Genomic DNA, 19,077 nt, shown 5'->3' on the forward strand with positions numbered 1-19,077 from the left:
TTAGGGTGTTGTTGGGGATGACAGCAACATTTTGGAATCAAAACTGTGACGGATATTCACCAAATTACTACCTAATATTTTGCAATGTTTGAAGCAAAAAAAACTTCAATTAGTTTGAAGTCTTGGTGGAAAATGGCTTTTAAAGCAGAAAAATGCAGAAAGCAATTGATGATTAGAAATAACCCTTACATTATTTATTGACATTCTGATATACTTGGCTTAGATTCAGTTTGATTTCATGTTTCTTTGGATCAGCTTGGCAGATGGATTTTGCTTCATGCTTGGGAACTGAGCACAAGATATCAGGTCAGCTAGGACATATTCCCAGATCATTATTAGGCAACAGACATGGAGGTGTATTAATATTTTCTTAGCACTCTGACAAAGACAAGGGGCTTTATAGAATCATAATAAAGAGATCCAGACCCTCCTTCAGACCCTAATATGTCAGAACACACAGGGGAAGGGAAGTGGAGTGAATTGGTAGATGGCAAGCTCAGTTAGCAAGCACCAGAGTGAAGAGCAAGTCTTTCTCAGGCTTGTAAATGTGCTGGAGAAAGGAGCTGGATGGATGTTGGATTGTAAAGAGTTTCGATGGCAGGAAGGAGAAGGGCGCATGGGCTTTCTGTGGGGTATTCTGGCTCACCTGAGTCATCTGGGACATCAAGGATGACCACAATTATAAGCATGATGCTGGGTAGCATAGATTGGTTCCCAATAAAATGTCCCTGTGAGGGATGGATTTTCATGAGGATTCAGGATTTTCAACTCCCTGGGTTTGGGAGTGAAACAGCTTTGATTGATCTACTGGACCTTTCAGCTGCTTTCAGTACAATTTGTCCATGGTATCCTTCTGGAGTGCCTGGAGTTGGGGATGGGGGGTGAACTATTTTGCCATTCCTGTAGCCCCTCTTGGAGGGTTTCGTCCAGAAGATTATATTGGGGAACTAAGGACGCAATCCAAACCCTGCGTTCGGCGGCCTGTGAGGATCGCAAATGTGCGGTAAAGCACGTTTGCGCCTCCTCGGGAGGAAGCCAGGCTGGCGCTCCCAGAAGTGCTGGCCAGCGGAGGCCGATGGAGGCTCCCGTGCTGGCTTCCTCCCAGCTCCTTGCATTGGCTCGGATAAGCCGATGCAAGGGTAATAAGTAAGCATGGGGCAGGCGGGGAGGGAGGGAGGTGTTCCTGGGTGGGGGGAGGGCAATGGGCAGTTTTGCTGGATCCCAACCCCTGTCCCGGGGAGAACGGAGCGGCTTCAAGCCACTCCGCTCTCCTCGAACTTATGCCACCTCAGGAGGTGGCGCAAGTCCAAGGAGACCCATTGGAGCCAGCAGCCCTTACCCTGGGGTAAGGGGAAAAGTTTCCCCTTGCCTCTGGCTAAGCTGCTGCTGGCCACAATCCTGCGCTGGATACAGGGCAAGCCTGTTCCAGCGCAAAGCAGGATTGTGCTTTAAGCCTTGTAGTAGGCCAATGGCCACAGAACAACATTCCACAGTGTTCTATTTTGTCCCCTGTGCTATGATAAGGTATTGGACGAGGTGGAGTTTTGTCCCTTTCAGTTCTGATTCTATCACCTGTGCTACAGGCATTTTCTCTGATGTGCCTTGTTAACTTGTAAGTTTAACCTGGGAGAGTTGGATAGTCCTGACCATGTCCACAGATTGGAACTGATGAGTATTTTGGGCCCTTCTGTGACCTTTCTCTGTAATTGTACTTGGAATCATATTTGCATTTTGCAAATTGGAGACTTGTAAATAGGAAAGGGCTGTAGCTCAGTGGGAGAGCAGTCACTTTGCATGTGAAAGTCCCAGGTTCAGACCCTGGCAGCATGCCAAACAAGGCTGGGAAAGACTCATCAGAAACCCAGCAAGATGCTGCCAGTCGGAGCAGACAGCACTGAGCTTGATGGGCCATCTGTTTGACCAGGTATAAGGCAGCTTCATAAGTGTTCCTATGAAAGCAGAAGCTGAGTGGTACTGCTAGTTTTAAAACTGCTTCCTTCTACATCATCATCTACAAGTCTGAGTAATTTTGATGGGATGTAAAATGGACTAATTTAGCACTCTTCTCTTTTTCCAGGTTATTTTGAAAGGAGGGAAAGAGCGCAGTACTGGGGCAACGGGAGTCAATTCGGATTCTTCTCGTTCACATGCCATTATCCAGATTCAGATTAAAGACCCAGCAAACCGAGTGTTTGGGAGGTGAGCAATCAAGAGCTGAAAACCTCATGTTGCTCTCATGTGCCTCCAAGGTCACAGAAACCTTGGAGTCTTGGAGCCCCCTCTCACCATACAGCCACTCACCAGGAGGCTGCTTGAGACCATCTTTATGTGGCTGTTGCTCACTGGCAAGCCATTCCATGTGAATTCATGGAGATCGTCTGGAGACTCTACACTGTGCTCTGCCACCTCCAGGGATGCTTGGAGGCAGCATGGATACAGGCCCCATAGTGAGCCAGCATGCAGGGAATGGCTCCCCACCAGCAAGTAGGCACAGTTTCAAGCAGCCTCCTTCATATGGTGGCCACATAGTGAGAAGAGTTACGGGCGAGTGTCCTTTCTTGCAACACTATTGTCATGTTCTCTTCCTTATCCAGTGCAGGTCTCTGTGTTTTTTCATAGCTTCATTCCTTGGCCTGTATAAACCAGATGGAGTAAGTTTATGCTGAGTTATTTAAGCCATTTCTGCCCAAAGTTGCATATACACCACAGGGACCAAATGTGTACACCTGTGGGCCGGGCAGAAATGGGTTAATCTGCACAGTATAACAGGGGGCCAAACTAGGTGTGTTGCAGGTGATGTGTAATTGGGATCTCCTGTAGCTAGGGTTTTGGTGCGTTGTTTTTACTAATTAGTTGCCTTGCAGTACTGCTTTGACTATCATGGAAGGGGAGCTAGGGGGGAGCGGCTGTTTGGTCTCTCTTCTTGTGCCATTCCCTTGATCTAGAATCAGGGCTCTCCAAACCTGGCCCAAGGGCTGGATCTAGGGTTTGGAAAAAGCCCCCCACCCAGCAGCACTTACCGTTCTGCATCACTGTGCCCAGATTAGCTTGAAAGAAATGCAACGCCATGACAGAACAGTAAGCACTGCTAGGGATGGGGAGGACTCTTTTGGGACATAGCAGTTTCTAGTTTGGAGACTGCTGATTTAGTTCATTCCCCTTCAGAGGTGCAGTTTGCCTCTTGGAGGTAAACCAGCCCAATAGCAACTTCAGGAAGGGCTAGATCCAAGGAAATACATCTTTCCCCTGCACCACTTCCTCAGTCTTCAGAGTAGGCATGTGGAGTCTGGACAATTCAAATCGTACATATTCTTCTGCATGTCTAGTTGGATCTTTATTCTGCCTGCAGAATTTAAGGTCTTTTAAGGGCAAAATTTCTGAGTCATCCTCATCACATGCACTGTCGAATGCACTGCAATTCCACATTGTTAAATACACCATCTATTTGGGTCACTGATATTCAATTCCTAGAAAACTGCCTGAGAAGTGCTTGTGAACCATGTTCTTCCCTGCAACCTGTATCCAACCCTCCAGCTTTCTTTGTGTTGAATTTTTAAATTGCTGCCTGGTTCAGCAGTGGCACACTGCCCTTCCCAGTAATTTAGCACCAAGTTCTGACTCTTTGATACAAGACTTTGCTAGCTCTGGTTCAGTGCCTCTTGTCATATATTACAGTGATTCCACTGGCTGGGTTGTTTCTAGCAGGTATTCTGATTATTTATGAGAGAAGTTGTGCAGAGGTTTAGCGGTTGTGGATGATACTTATAAATAGCTTTATTTTGGACAGGCTAGGTGAAAAGGGAGGTGGGGGGGCAGGATACAAGTAAAGTAACCAGTAAGGAGTCATTTTTGTTTTCAGGATCTCATTTATTGATCTGGCGGGCAGTGAGAGAGCAGCTGATGCCAGAGATTCCGACAGACAGACAAAAATGGAAGGTGCAGAAATAAATCAAAGTCTTCTAGCTGTAAGTCAGAAATTTGACTTCTTCTTCGAGAGAAATAACACCCGCAATTCTTTTAAGCATGTGCTGAATATAAGACTCATTATTATTATTATTATTATTAATTATTATTAACAGTATATACGTATATACTGCTTTTCAACTAAAAGTTCACAAAGCGGTTTACAGAGAAAGTCAAATAACTAATGGCTCCCTGTCCCAAAAGGGCTCACAATCTAAAAAGATGCAGAAAAAAAACACAAAAAACCAGCAGACAGCCACTAGAAAAGACATTGCTGGGGTGAGAAGGGCCAGTTACTCTCCCCCTCCTAAAAAGAGGAGCACCCACCTGAAAAAGTGCCTCTTACCCAGTTAGCAGGGGTCATTCACTTGTTTGTCCTCCGGTGTGATTCCTATCCAACTTTCCAGTGCCAATACAGCTGTAATGCAGCCCCAAGGTAAAGGAACAAAGTTTCCCTTAATTTGAGGAGGCCTCCGTGACTGTTCCCCCCTACCACAGAACCCCATTGGCATAGCTGCATCAGCACTGAAAAGTTGGATAGGATTTGGCCCTACATGTGGTTCTCTGCCAACAGTGCCCTTCTGCTTTCTGTGTAGGACAGACAGGTCAGTTGCTGCGAAAAGAATAAATGGGTGCAGATTTGCCATAAGAAGGGGCAACATCCAGAAGCCAGCTGGGGAAAAGTTCAGTTTCCAAAGTCATTCTGCTGCAGATTTCAAAGTGACAGCAAGTCAGACAGAAAAATGTCAGAGGGAGATTAAGTAGAGTAGAAACTTAAAGGGAGTAGAGGTCTGAATTGTGACTCTGGCTTCTTAGCACATTGCAAAGTTAATCGGGTCTGTTTTTCACCACCTTTGGGGTACCAGCTCTGCACAGGGCTGCTTGGGTTGTGTGCTAGGTCTGGTGGGCTCTGAGGCTGAGTTGAAAAGGCCCTTCTAACTGGGTGCTGTGCTTGCAGCAGCCCCCCCCCCGCCCCAGCACCACCAACACTTTTAGGAGAGTCCTGCAAGTGGGGCAAATTGTTCACTACAGTCGTTTGCCTCACTGCTGCTGAGCATCATTTTTTTTCTTTGCTTTTGCCAGAATGAGGGGAGGAAGCATCTCTCCCCCCCTGGTTTTTCTTCAGATGTCCTCAGTTGTCTGTAAAGCTGCAAAGAGCTGGTACTATGACACAGAGAGCATCTCTGTTAAGAAACATTGGAATAGAAAAAGTATCAATCGACAACTGTGATGTCAGAAGGGGCCCTGGCTCAATTGCATAACAAAGCCCATATCTTGCAGATTGAAGGCCCCAATTCCAGTCCAGTTTCAGGTTGTAGGTAATGGGAAAGACCTTTCTGCCTGAGACCCTGGAGGGTTGTCGTTGCTCAGCATAGACCATTCCAGGCTGGGTGGGCCAATGATCTGACTCCATAGGAGACCTCTTTGCAGTGTTCACAGTTGCAGAGTTGGGAATTCCAGCATAGTCTTTCTTGAGGCGAGAAACGCTTCCCTAAACTTATAAACCTGCACCCTGCCTTTCTGTCCTAAAACGCACACATAAGGTGGTTCCCAGATCATTAAAATGGCGGGGAGAGGGATAGAAAAAGGACATTTCCATTGGCTGTTGGATTTTACAGAAAAGGAACTGAAAACAAATAAGAGAAGCTGACTTAGCGAGAGCCCCTAACAGGCCAAAAATCCAGCCAGCAACTAGGGATCAAATCCACCAGCATCAAAACCAGATTTGGAATCTGGAATTGTGACGCTTTGGATTTGGAATTTTATAATCTAGAATTTCTGAATACCTGGAACTCTGTTAAAATTGATGGGTACAGCCATTTTCCACTCAAAACATACTGAGTGGAAATCACTGTTTAAACTGTTTCCCTCCACTTCAAAGAGCTGAGAAAATATGGCAAGTGCACCCAGTATCATCTGCTATTTCTAGGCACCTGAGCCCAGCATGAGGAAATTAGTGCAATCTGGACCTGGATCCTAAACAATGCAAATGCCAACAGGGCAGCATCAGCCATGGCACAGCAGCTGGTGCTGGGGAGCAGACCAATACCCTGGGCAGCTCTGGCAGGCAGACTGGAGCGGTGGGCAAGTGGGAACTACCCCAACAGCATTGGGCACAGCATCTGGTTCAAAGGAGGAAGGGGCAGGAGGAGGAGACAGCAAGCTGAAGGGTGTACATGTTCCTACTGGGAGCAGAGCTGGGATCTGTCATTCTGTCTTGCTCGAAAGGGCACCTCAGAGAAGCCCAGCTGCAGTGCTTGCCGTTCAGGAAAACCCATTTTTCTGTTGGTCCAGGTTCCAGACCTGAGCGGTACTGAGAGAACACCTACTCCCTTGGCACACTGGTTGGCAGGCAGGGCATCACTTCCACTGCCACTTTGACCAGATTTCCCCAGACTGACCCCTTCTCAACCCAGAAAGCCAAAGGTCAGCCCTCTTTTGACATGCAAGGCTCCTGCATGTGTGCCTCTGCCATGTCCTCTCTCTGGGCTGGTGATTCTGGAGGGCACGTGCCTGCTGTAATCTGCCAGGGCAGTACTCCAGAAGTCCTGCTTTGCCGTTGCAAGTGCATGGAAGGACTTGAACTTGGGAACACAACTCATTTTGTGTGTAGTTGGTCTGTGGAACTCCTTGCCACAGGATGTGGTGATGGCATCTGGCCTAGATGCCTTTAAAAGGAGATTGGACAAATTTCTGGAGGAGAAATCCATTACAGGTTACAAGACATGATTTGTATTTGCAACCTCCTGATTTTAGAAATGGGCTGTGTCAGATGCAAGGCTGGGCACCAGGATGCAGGTCTCTCGTGATCTGGTGTGCTCCCTGGGGCATTTGGTGGGCCGCTGTGAGATACAGGAAGCTGGACTAGATGGGCCTATGGCCTGCTCCAGTGGGGCTGTTCTTATGTTCTTAACTACAATTCCCAGGAAGCCTTGCAGGTCTCTTGTTATCTGGTGTGCTCCCTGGGGCATTTGGTGGGCTGCTGTGAGATACAGGAAGCTGGACTAGATGGGCCTATGGCCTGCTCCAGTGGGGCTGTTCTTATGTTCTTAACTACAATTCCCAGGAAGCCTTGCGGGTCTCTTGTTATCTGGTGTGCTCCCTGGGGCATTTGGTGGGCCGCTGTGAGATACAGGAAGCTGGACTAGATGGGCCTATGGCCTGATCCAGTGGGGCTGTTCTTATGTTCTTAACTACAATTCCCAGGAAGCCTTGCAGGTCTCTTGTTATCTGGCGTGCTCCCTGGGGCATTTGGTGGGCCACTGTGAGATACAGGAAGCTGGACTTGTGGGCCTGTGGCCTGATCCAGCAGGCCTGTTCTTATGTTCTTATTTTACCAGCCTGGAGTACTGCTGCCATGCTTACCCTATTGTCTGTGATCCATGCACTGCCTGCTGCTTTTTCATAGTGCCAGAGCTAAACAAGGCTGAGATTTTGTGTGGACTAGGGAGCAAAGCAAAAAAGTACTGCATACTCATTTGCTCATGCACATAGTACACAGGCAAAATCTCTTATCTAAATCTTGTCCAACTTGTCATTATGCCTGATATATCCAAAGGAGGCCTAAACGTAACGCAACATTTCCCTATTAACCAGCTATTTAATTAATCTATACATCTATCAATCCTGAATCTTATTCCTAACTGTTACATAAATAATATATACTGAGGGGCAGACAGTGAGGGAATCAAATGTTGCTTGAGGTGCTTACCAAGGAAAACTGAAGTATTGCACCGGAAAATGTATCAGGGGTTATGGAGGTGGAGAATGCAGTGTCCCTAGCTGATGTTGCTGTGGTTTTGCCAAGGGAGGAGCAAATGGGGTGAGAGCAAAGTCTGTGAATGATACCTATCTGCACTTAGAAATCCTGAAGCTGGCACAAACAGCAGAAGGCCCGGACTTTCACACTGGTCCTTTCTCTACATGTGGAAACCATTTCCTTTCTCAAGCAGTCAGGCTGAGAAAGAGGTTTCATTTTCCTCTTCTTGCAAGCAGCCTGGCCTGTTTTCCACTGGAGTCAGTCATTGGCACTCTGAATATTAGGCATTATTCTGAAAATCCAGAACTATTGAATTTGGATTCAGAAATATTTGTAACAATTCCAAACATCACGTTATTTGGCTACCTCTGAATATTTCCAAATCTGATCTCTACTAGCAACCCAAAAACAATTGGACAAGCAACACCTTAATTTCTGGCCCCCTCAAGACAATGTCAAGTGAAGCCAGGAAGGAGCTCTCATGCCCACCAAAGTTGTGAGGCTCCCCTGAGAGCCTGACAAGAGAGGCTGGCAAGAGAAGCCTGGTTGTGTGAGAAAATGTTGCTGGTATAGTTGCAACTTCTAGATGACGTGACCTTTTCCCCTCCCCTCTTTCTCTAGCTCAAAGAGTGCATCCGTGCCCTCGATCAGGAACAGGCTCACACCCCCTTCAGGCAAAGCAAATTGACTCAGGTAAACTTAATGCCAGGGCATATCATTTATCAGGGTGTAGAAGGCGAAAGGGAGGAGAAAGGCGAGAAACAAGGGGTTCAATTTACAGAAAATCATATATCTTTCTGCTCTACAGACTTACACAAGTTTAAAACTTCTCTATCATGTAGTTTTGTGAACTGAAATCCCTGAAACCTCACAAGTGCAAAGTAGCCGCCTTAGATATTGGGACTAAATTCTTCATGGGAGAATAATCAACTAGTTAAGAAAGTTTCCTCTCTCAAGGGGCTACCATTGTTTCATTGGGAGACTGGGTGACTTACTTCTGAGGAATGCTACTAAGGCCAACAGTTTTGAGTTCCATATATTGCACCACACCAGTTGCTGAGAGTCCCTGGGCATAATTTTTGGAGAATAGTAATTTTCATTATTTTATTTAGTTTCTGTCTTACCTCTTTGCAAGGCTTAGGGCAGGTAAAAGCAGTTTTAAGGTATGTGTGTAGAAGATCTTAACTTTCTTTTTCCTCTCTCCCACTTTAAGGTCCTAAAGGATTCTTTTGTTGGCAATTCCAAGACATGCATGATAGCCAATGTCTCACCTAGTCACATTGCTACAGAGCACACCTTAAATACCTTGCGGTATGCTGACAGGTAGGTGACAGAATGAAATCAAAACAGACTTCTTGGAAGAGTTGCTGAGTCAGGTGGGGATCAGTGTATGGCAGACACACATTTGATTCCGTTATCTAAGCCTGTTACCCAGCAAGGAAGTTCAGTTACCAAGTTAACACAGGGATTGTTCAAATCTTAGGTTTTCATTGTTAAAGATGGGTAGACAGCAGAGCTTTTCTGTTTCTTTGTCGTAAACAGAGGGGGGTTGGGGTGCTCAGGGTTCTTGGTTTTTGAACCCTAAAGCCCTCAAGTCCCCTCTGCTCAGTAGTACTGCCACCACCCTGTATGTGCCAATGCCTCAGTCCAGGGACACCGAGACCCTCTAGGCTTAATTCTATCCCTTGCAGGCACTGAGCTCTTTCTCCAATTAAAGCCTCAGTCCTCAAGTTGCTAGACCTCAGTGAGCACTTGGTAGCTTGCTGAAAGGCTAGGCAGGATTCTGAACCTTTGTCCCCAACAGACAATGAAACAACTTAGTAAAAGATATTTTAGTTTATTAAGTACATAAGGTTACACACTCTGCAATAAGGCAGTAAATGCTAGAGGCATAAACATCTAGGAAACATATCAGCAATAAAATAATAAAGCTAGCTGGCTATCTCTATTAATACCTATCTCTCACCTGGGTCAGTTACTCTTGTAGATCTCTTAGCTCCAGGGTTACCTATGAGGCCATGATGGACAATGGAGCTCACACGCGTGCAGGAAGTTGCACCCAAAAACCCTGTTCAAGAAGGAACCTCACACCCCTTGGGCACCCATTATTATACTTCTTATGCTAATAGTACTGAGGTGACTTCATACTATTTAGACTGTCCAATCAGAACCCTTGAGGAACAGAACCTTCTTGAAGTTCGCCTGGTTGCTAACCCCTCATAGTTCTCTACCCCTCCCAGCTGGAGATCCACAGCTGCACTCCATCACACTTGATAAGGCACCTCTCTGTCTGCTAAGGTGCTAAACATTCCAATGGGTTGTAATTCTTGTTATCTGTCCTTTCTGGCCAGCAAAGGAGAGACAACAATCCTTTTGTTTATTTACTCACATTCTTGCAGCTGGGAACTGCTAGCAACTTCTCCATTACACTGTCTTAGTTTGGTTCAGGCTTCACATGCTAACCTAGGCCTAACATGTACTTATTCATGACACCTTTATGCTTTAAATAATTTGTTTCTTCACCCTGGAAATCCTTGCCTAGCAATAAATTTGCAGAGTAGCCTTGGGTAAGCAGTGATCATTTAGATAGGAGTGGAAAAGGCCCTGTCTGAGTCCCTGAAGAGCTTCTGTTCATCAGCATAGGCAGTACTGAGCTAGACAGACCAGTGAGAGGTCTTCATATGTTTCTAAACACAAGTGGAAGGAAGAACAACCTAGGTTTCTTGGGAGGGAAACCAAGTAAGTGGCACAACCCATCAGTACTGTGTGTGTTCTCATCAAGAGTACTAGGAGGCAGGTAGCAATAAAGTTTTCTGAGGAGCTGGTCCACTAGCCAGAAGTACAAACAAAAGTACAAACCAACATGGAGCTCAAGCATTTCTCCGAACCTGGAGATTTATTTTGTTCTATGTGATAGGACCCATCTACAGACAGCTGTGTATAGATAACTAGTGAAGCACACGCTTCTGGCTAATTTAGGGCCCAGTTTTATGCTGATCCCCTGCTCCACAGTACAGCAGTGCTGAAATGGCCGCTGCTGTAACCTATGGGGCAGGAGAAGTAGCTGAAGGTCTCCCAGGGGTAAGGGAACATTGATTTCCTTACCCTGTGTAGCACCCCCACAGCCCAATGGGTCTACTTGGATCTGCGCCTGCTCATTCACTGGCACAGAACTAAGGAGACCCATGTTGGGCTCAGATGTTCAGGAGGGGGGATAGGATCCAGCAGCAGAGGCCGCCGCTGTTCCCACCCTGTCCTGGGCCTGATCTACTCCTCCCCACCTTCCCCCCACCCTCCCCCACTGAGAAATGCCTTCCCAACACTTAGGGAGCTTACTGTGCATGGCTCCACCTCCTCCCACCAGCAGGGAGGCCCAGTGCAGACAAGCCTCCCCACTGGCACCAGTTGTATGGTGGACACCACAACATACCTTACTGCATGTTTACAACAGCCATTGCTCAGGTAGTGAGTGAGTGAGCAGTGCTGCCCGGGCACAGGATTGGGCTATTGGTATAGTTAATTTAGCTATGATCTGTTGCAAAAAACATGTGAAAATATCTTGAAAATTACAGTTTATTGTTGCTGTTAACAATATTGTGGTGTTAGAAATTCTGCAGTGTTTGGTTTTTCTAACTATGCCTTTTGGATGGCATTATTTCATAAGCATTCATAAATGCTAATCCATTTGTTTAGATTTAGAACTGCTGTACTCACAGTGGGTGTCTGCAATTTTGTCTAAAAGGGCAGTGCCAAAGAACCCTACACTAACAAGCAGTTCCTCCAGCTACTTTCACTTTAATGCAACTTGCTAGCTGCTGCACAAAAACCACTCCTCATGTGATGCAGGCCTTGACCAGAGAGCTTGCCTGTTAGAGAAGGGGCAGAAGGAGCTGTTAGGAATTGTCAGGGAAGGGTAAAATGGTGGAGATGAAACTGGGTTGATTTGTGACAAACGTCCCCAGCTTTTAAAAAGAACTTCAATAAAAAAACCAGAAGAAAGCAATCTGATGAATGGAGAGGGAGGGCTGTTGTAGGAATCTATGGGGATGGGAACCAGAGAAGGGGGCCAAGGGACTATGGAGATTGGTCATTCTGGGGTAAGAAAGAGTGAGCTTGGGGAGCAGTTTTGAAAGTGAACTTGCTTTAATTATACCATGAAAATTATCCAAAAATCAGGTAGGTCCCTGGTAAGATGCATTGCACAGGCAGTGAAAAATCAGGATCTTGTGTGCATAGTAAGGTGATCGCCATACAGTAGGTGCTTCCAGACCTTACAGAGCAGCTCAACCTATATTGCAAGGCTCTGGAAGCTCTGTTCAGAGTTGATGCACTTTTGAGTATTCGTTGCTGGAGGTAGCTGTGGAGAGACGTCTGGAAACAGTTTAGGAACACTGCTGCCTTTAGGCTCTGCTTGTGGTGGTTGTAGAAGCCCCTGTCTGGTCATGGTAGGAAATAGGATGTTGAACAAGAGGCCTCTGGGCCGCTTCAGCAGGACTGCTCCCAAGTTATTGGTTCAATTGCTCTTAGTTGATGTGTGCCCTCCTGCTTGTATGTGTTAAAGATTATTCAGACAAGGTAATCAGCCTGAAAGACTACTCTTAGGCAATACTTGAAGGAGGCTACTAAATAGGTGGTTTGTGTCCTTGAGAATATGTGGTCCTCCATTTATATGCTCCGAGATTAGGCTTGCTTGCTTTGGGAAAAAGATCTGAAGAAGTCTGCAAATGCTCTTTAGAAATAGCATTAGTTCATTTCTTTTTCTTGCTACTGCTGATTAACTTGAGAGGGGGCAGGGAGGAAAGTGGTGTGTGTGGGTTTGCCCAGCTTGCATTTTAATTACTTTCATGAATAGTAATAATGATTTAACAAAACAGTAGAAACAGGATTTTAAAAATGCTATGACACCTGATGTGTGTGTGTGTGTGTGTGTGTGTGTACGTGTGTATACACACACACACCCCTAGATTAATTAACAAGACCCAGTGGTTAATCGCTGGGTTAATTAATTAACAAGACCCATTGTATCACAGAAGAGAACTGTATGGTCATGCATTGTCCTGAACCCAGCCATTCCCAAGCATGAAGAATATAGGCAATTTCTGAACCCTCTGTTTTATACACCCTTTTCTGGCTTGTGCAAAATAGACATTCCAGCCACATTCCAAAGAAAAGTCATTCTGCTACAGGGAGAGGTAAAGTTGCTTTTTAATTATGAGGAAGAAAATTGGAGGAGCCAAATAAACCTTCTGGGGCAGAACACTCCACTTTGGGAATTACCACAGAAGAGGCCATCTTGTGTACACACACCCCAAATATGCTTCTGAACATGGTGGGACATGCTGTAGGACCTCACAAGATAATTTTGGCAGATAGGCAAATTCACTGGGAGGGGAGAGAGTCGTTTTAGGCCTTAGTATGGGGGAGGGGGTGAGATACACTCCTTTCTCACAGGATTGTTGTCAAGATTACAACAACTTATGTGAAACGCTTTGGGCGTTCCAAAGTGCTACACAATGTTAAGCATCAGGATGACAAAGATGGATGCCTCCTGCTGAGTTGAATCCCTTTCTCTATCTTGATCTTGGTTTTTCCTTCCCAGGGTGAAAGAGTTGAAGAAGGGCATGAAATGCTGCCCACCACCCACTCGTAATAGGTGTTCAGCTGGCAGTCTGTCGCCAAAACGCATACAGAGTTCTCCAGGCATCCAAGCTGGGGAAAAGAACTCTCCAAAGAAAGTGAAGCTGGGGTTGCACCACTCCCCCACGCCTGCAGCTGCTGCCCGGGCAAAGGTGCCTCCATTCCTGTGTCACCCTGGACACTCTCCCTTCTCTTCCACACCCAAAGCACAGGCCCGCAAAGGTAGCCCTGGCTCTCTCTTGCTCAGCCATCCCAGCCCAGTTAAAGGAGCTATGAGAGCAGGACCATCAGCCAAAAAGACAGTGGAGGACCCAATGCTGGCTTCTGAGAAAGGCCTCTTTGGAAAGGACTTTGCGACCAGGACAGCTGCATCTGCAGAGGCCAGAAGAGAGAACGGCCAAGGAGACAGGCCGCAGGGGAAGTGCCTGAAAGTGCAGCCTGTGCGGAAGCAGCTCATTTCCAGGAGTGATTTCTCTCTTGGCGATACGGATCACCCACCAGACCAGGCTGAGGCAAGCAAGCGAGTGTTTTCTGAGCAGTGTGTGGTGTCGGGGACTTGTCTCCCACCACACCAGAAGGATCGGGAGCAGCATCTTCGCCTTTACCACCAGCAGTTCCAACAGCCACCTATTTTACATCAGAAACTGGACTACCAGCCCCTGGAGAAGTTCTTAGCCCGGTACAGACCTCAAGAGATCCGGGTGAAGCACGAGTCCCCCTGTGAGCCTCCCCTGTCCATGTCTCCCCAGGGCCAAGACGAGACCATGCAGCTGGAGGACCTGGATGACAGTGATTTCAGTGAGGATTCCTTCTCCCCTGGCCCCAGCCGGAGGAAGCCTGAAGCAGAAGCTGCCAGGGAAGGCAGCCAGGGCCCATTTTTCCTCCATCAACGAGAGTGCCGGCCGGAAGATCAGAGTGAGCATGAACTGATTTTCAAACAGCATAAGCTGATGCCTAAAAGTGGAGCCTTGCTAAGTACCAAAGAGGCTGCCTGCTGTGAGGAAGCCCAAACAGGTCCTTCCGACTGGAGCACAGAGGACATGGCAGCGCTCAAGTCCTTTCCAGGGAACGATGTACCGGAAAAGCCTTATTGCTCACAAAGCGACAGTGTCATTTGTACCGCCCAGAATGATCTCCTTGGGCCCAAGCAGTCCTTATTTGCAGGTCCCTATCTGAGTGGCTTTGATGAGTGCATCTTCTTGCCGGAGAGAACACCACCAAGTCCTCCAGCTGCTCACAACGTGGCATCTGCAGGATGTGCTGGCAGTGACCAGAGAGGGGAGTTGGTCCAAGGCACACGTGCTCTGCATTCAGAAAGTGCAGAGAAAAAGCAACTCCAAATGGGAGAGGACCTCTGTGAGGCTCTGGCGCCTTCCTTGGACTTTGTGGCCAGAGTGGTGACACCCCTGACTGTGTCACTTCTTGGTGCGGAGACATTGGATGTTCCAGAAGAAGACACGTCCTACCAGTGGCAAGGAAAGCTAATAGTGGAAAAGCAGAGCTTGAGCCCCAGAGATCACCTGACTGAAGATGCCTCCCAGTTTCCTGAAAGTGGTGTGAATGAAATGGGTCACTGCAGAAAACAGGCAGTCCAGGGGCGGTCTCCACAAGCTGAGGCCACGTCTTCCTCACAGCCTTGTCGTGGCCCAAAGGCTCTTTCTTCCTTGGGAGGAGCATTGTCCTTGAGAGTGGGTCATGACTGTATTTGTGGGTTGTCTGCCAGAGATGCTGGTTTAGAAGGTATCTTCTCTGTATGTGAAGGGAGTCAGAGTGCCTTACATCTTGGTGACCTACAGGATAGTGAATGTGTGGCTGATCCACACTGCGATACCGACACAGAAGCAACTAGAATTGCCTCATTGAGTTGCTTGGGGCAGTTCAGCTTGGGTGAAAAAGATGGCACCAGACCCGTGACACAGCTCAAACCTGTTGGAATGCTGGTAAAGTCTCTTGTTTCAAGTGCATTGTCCATTTCTGGTGGCACAGAAAACAAGGAATCCTCTGGAGAAAGCATCTCACTGCAGCCTAGTTTGGAATTCAGGAAACTCGAGCTTGGCCATGCTCAAGAAGCATTCAAGTTCACATTCGACAGTGAGGAAATGGGGCACCATAAGAACAAATTTATTCAGAGTGCATTGACACACAATTCTTCTGATGCTGCAAAACAGGATTCACAGGTTGCAGGTAGGGAGATAAACACTGGATCTCCCAAGAATTCCCTGACAGCTTATGGTCAGCTGGATACATCCAGAGTGTCGTTCCAGTGTAAGGAAGCTCTGGAAAGGTGAGTTTTAAGAATCACTCTACCCACAGTTGGACACTGGGGGGAAACATCTGGGCCACTTGCCAGGTGAAGATGCCAGACCCTGCCCCTTGCAAAGAGCATGTTTTACTCCCACTTTCATAGTACCTGCCCCTGTGTTTCTAGAGTGCGTGTAGCACGGTGGCTGTGAGAGTGAGCAGTGGAGCAAGAAGCTCCTGCTCAAAATCCTGCCTCTGTCCTGAGCTTACCTGGAGGCACCCAACTAGGCTGCTGTTTCTGTGCCTCAGCTTCCTATCTGCAAAATGGGGTAACACAAATCTGCACTGTGGAGGTTTTAAGAATGAGTGAGAATATGTACGAATTGCTCTAAAACCCCAAGGAAATGCTAGCCTTTTCTCCATTGTCCCCTTGCTTGGGAACATGGTTTGGCTGTAGAAGGTTGTTCTTCTGAGAATTGGCAAAGCCAGTTGCAGCAAATAGAGTAATTTATTAAACATCGGTGTCCCATAGGCAATTTGTACTCCAGATCCGTCAGGAGCAGTTGGACGAAATGGCAGCTCTGTGTCTGCAGGAAGAGAGCTTGATCAGTCAGATGTTGGATGTGGTGAGTCTCTTGGACATTCTATAAAGCCCCGTGGCTGAGTTTTCTCCCTATTAAGTCAGCAGGAGCAGCGTATTTGTGCCCAGTTGCTCAGAGCATATGAGTTCAAAAGTAAGAATTCGTTCAGTTAACGATTAAAAGTACAAAGTGGAACCTTGGTGGTTTGCTGCTTGGTCACATAAACCAACCTGAAGGGAAGACGCTTCCTTTCTGAAGTCAGCAAACTGACTGCCACTGGACCAGAGTTACCCACACTCATCGGTACATGGGGTACCAGTGGCAACATTTTCTCTTGCCCATTGTGTTGAAGAGGAAGTCCTGAAAATGGCTGTCTAGCTTGGCCTTTGGAGACAGGGGAGCTTCTGTGGCATGCTCGCCTCTTGAGGCCTGCTCCTTTCCTGCAGCCACAGTAAGCCCACTCCCCATTCTGCAGCACCGTGGCATACAAACACCATTTGGCACCCGGGGCCCATAAAATTTTGTTACCCCTATACCAAAATTTAATAATAATAAATAATAAAATCATAGTATTGTTGTAAGCATATTACTGTAAGCCACCTTGAGGGCCCTTAAGTGGGGCATAAATCTCTTTAAATAAATAAATAATTTATTTAATTATTGCATTTGTCATTGCCCAACACATTTCCCCCTGCACATAAATAGCACCTTTCACATTAACAGCCCCAACACATTTCCCCTCCCTGCGAAAATAGCATCCTCTAGATTAACAGCCCCTAACAGAAGTCACCTCCCCACAAAAATAGAACCCTCAGGATTACCAGATCCCAGCAGATTTCGCTTTCCCTCCGCTTTCAGCTTCATTTACAGCCTCCTCTTCCTCACTTTTGCATCCACAAATCTGCCTACTGCTTCTTTAAACTCTATGTTTCCCGCATACTCATGCTCTATAGACAGCATGGATAGTTGGTAAGTCAGTCTTTGCCCATAGTCGTACAAAGAGAACTTTACATTAATTTTGAAAAGTTCCACTCACCTGCTGCTACAAAACCCAAATCGTTAGGAAGTGTTTGAAGCACAAGGCTGTTTGGCACAGAATCAGAAAAATCCCATTGAACAACAAATTCCAGCAATTGAAGTATCCAGGCCTTTGCTTTTTCAGGATCAACCTTGGCTGCTTTCAGATGGCTACACAGCCAACCAATTTCTCTCAAAATGTCTTCACCAGAAAACTCATCATAAATTTTTAGGAGATCTGTTAAGACTTACCAGAGTAACGTTTCCAACAGATCAGAGCATCCCTGCAATTCCCCCTGCACAAAACAGCATCCTCCACATAGCAGCCCCCAAACACATATCCAACAGCTTCTGTTCCATGTTTCCCAGACCCCCCCCCCCCCATCTCGGTTTCACACTCACTAAAGTGAGCACAGGTAAGCAGCCTGAGCATCTTTAAACATGAGAACACTGCACCCCACATATGCCCAAAATGGTTCAGTCACTGAAGGGAGCTGCATTCTGCATGCGCTCAGAGATGGCTCCAATAATCAGAGCATACCCCAACACCAGCCAATAAGGGGATGCTGCGAGGGGCCATACTGTGAGGGGATAGGCTCTCACAGCACCCCAACTTTTTCCCCTTTGGCTGAGCCAATAATGCTGTTGGCGCCAGTCAGGGTTACCACTCGTATTGGCTCACATCCTCCCTTACTTTCGCAGTCGCTTGCTGGCTGGTTGGCTGGCTGGCTACCCCCCCCCCTTTGAATCAGGGCCACCATTGGCTGCTGAGTGCCCAATCCCATATGTGTCTACTCAGAAGTAAGCAACAGTCAAAGGGGATTACTCCCAGGAGAGTGAGGCTAGAATTGCAGCCTCATTCGCCTGCCCATCCACACTGTTCTTTGCTCTGCCTCCATCTCTGGACTACTGACTGGTTTGCCTGCCCACCCTCCCTCTCAGAGGCAGCCTCCATTCCCCCATCTTTCGCCTGCTTGCTGGCCTCTGTTCTTCCACCCACCCAGAGGCTGCCTCCGAGCCCCCTCCCTGCACTGTTTTCCCCCACCCACTCTAGCCTGCAGTGGGTGTGCACTGCCACCACTGCCAGAACTGGCTCTGCGATGGACTTTGTGCAGCTCCGCTTCTGCGCATCCAGCCCCCCTTCACTGGAAAGAGGGTGGGCATTGCTATGGTGCCTGACAGCTCGGCTGCAGTGGGTGCCCGCGGCGGTGCAGCGGGAGGGGGGACTGGGGGCAGCGTGTCCTCCCCATTATGGCACCCAAGGCTGGCAGCCCCCTTGCCCCCCATTGCTACACTAGTGCTGCAGCAACCAGAAAAGTGCAGCAGGGAATTTTTTTGCTAGAAATTGGGAATTTCTCCTGAATACAACATCTGAATTACTCCTGTTTTTTCTTAGCTTAAATCAACACACACCCTATTCCAGGTCTGAGTAAACCATAATTAGGCTAGTGTTGCCTGCGAGTTGTTTCCTTCTCTGATGTGTCACCGGGAGCTGAGCCATACACAATTTCTACATTAGGGAACTTTGCTTTTTCTCCATTTGAGTTCCTCCACTATAAAAAGAGTTCCTGAAGGTGTGAGCTGCCTGGTGGCTTAACAGAGCCAAACCTGCATATTTATTGAATGTTGGTGTGCAGTGAATTCTAGAACTCTGACTTCATCACCACCCATGTCTGCTACTGTTTTTTTTTTTTCTCTTAGGATTTTGAGGGCCTTGTGCTGAAACTAGATGAAATGCTAATGCTGAAATCCAGATGTGTCCAAAGGATGCGGGCCCAGCTTCAGCCCTTCTTAGCCATTCCAAATGGGATGGCACAGCAGAGACTTACCCCCACTTAGTGATGAAGCACCTTTGCATCCATTTTGCAATGGACTTGT

General features: G+C 47.2%; 1 protein-coding gene across 1 annotated transcript in view; it reads left to right on the forward strand.

Annotated features, from left to right (window-relative positions):
• Nucleotides 1–19,038, forward strand: part of KIF24 (kinesin family member 24) — a 45,351-nt gene extending 26,313 nt beyond the window's left edge. Inside the window, exons 7-13 of the mRNA XM_066617740.1 lie at nt 2,078–2,199; nt 3,860–3,965; nt 8,345–8,416; nt 8,937–9,046; nt 13,323–15,644; nt 16,134–16,227; nt 18,901–19,038. Coding sequence (XP_066473837.1) covers nt 2,078–2,199; nt 3,860–3,965; nt 8,345–8,416; nt 8,937–9,046; nt 13,323–15,644; nt 16,134–16,227; nt 18,901–19,038 — 2,964 coding nt within the window. The remainder of the gene's footprint in view (nt 1–2,077; nt 2,200–3,859; nt 3,966–8,344; nt 8,417–8,936; nt 9,047–13,322; nt 15,645–16,133; nt 16,228–18,900) is intronic.
• Nucleotides 19,039–19,077: the final 39 nt, after the last annotated feature.

The sequence above is a fragment of the Tiliqua scincoides genome, chromosome 2 (assembly GCF_035046505.1).
Source record: "Tiliqua scincoides isolate rTilSci1 chromosome 2, rTilSci1.hap2, whole genome shotgun sequence".
NCBI lineage: Eukaryota > Metazoa > Chordata > Lepidosauria > Squamata > Scincidae > Tiliqua > Tiliqua scincoides.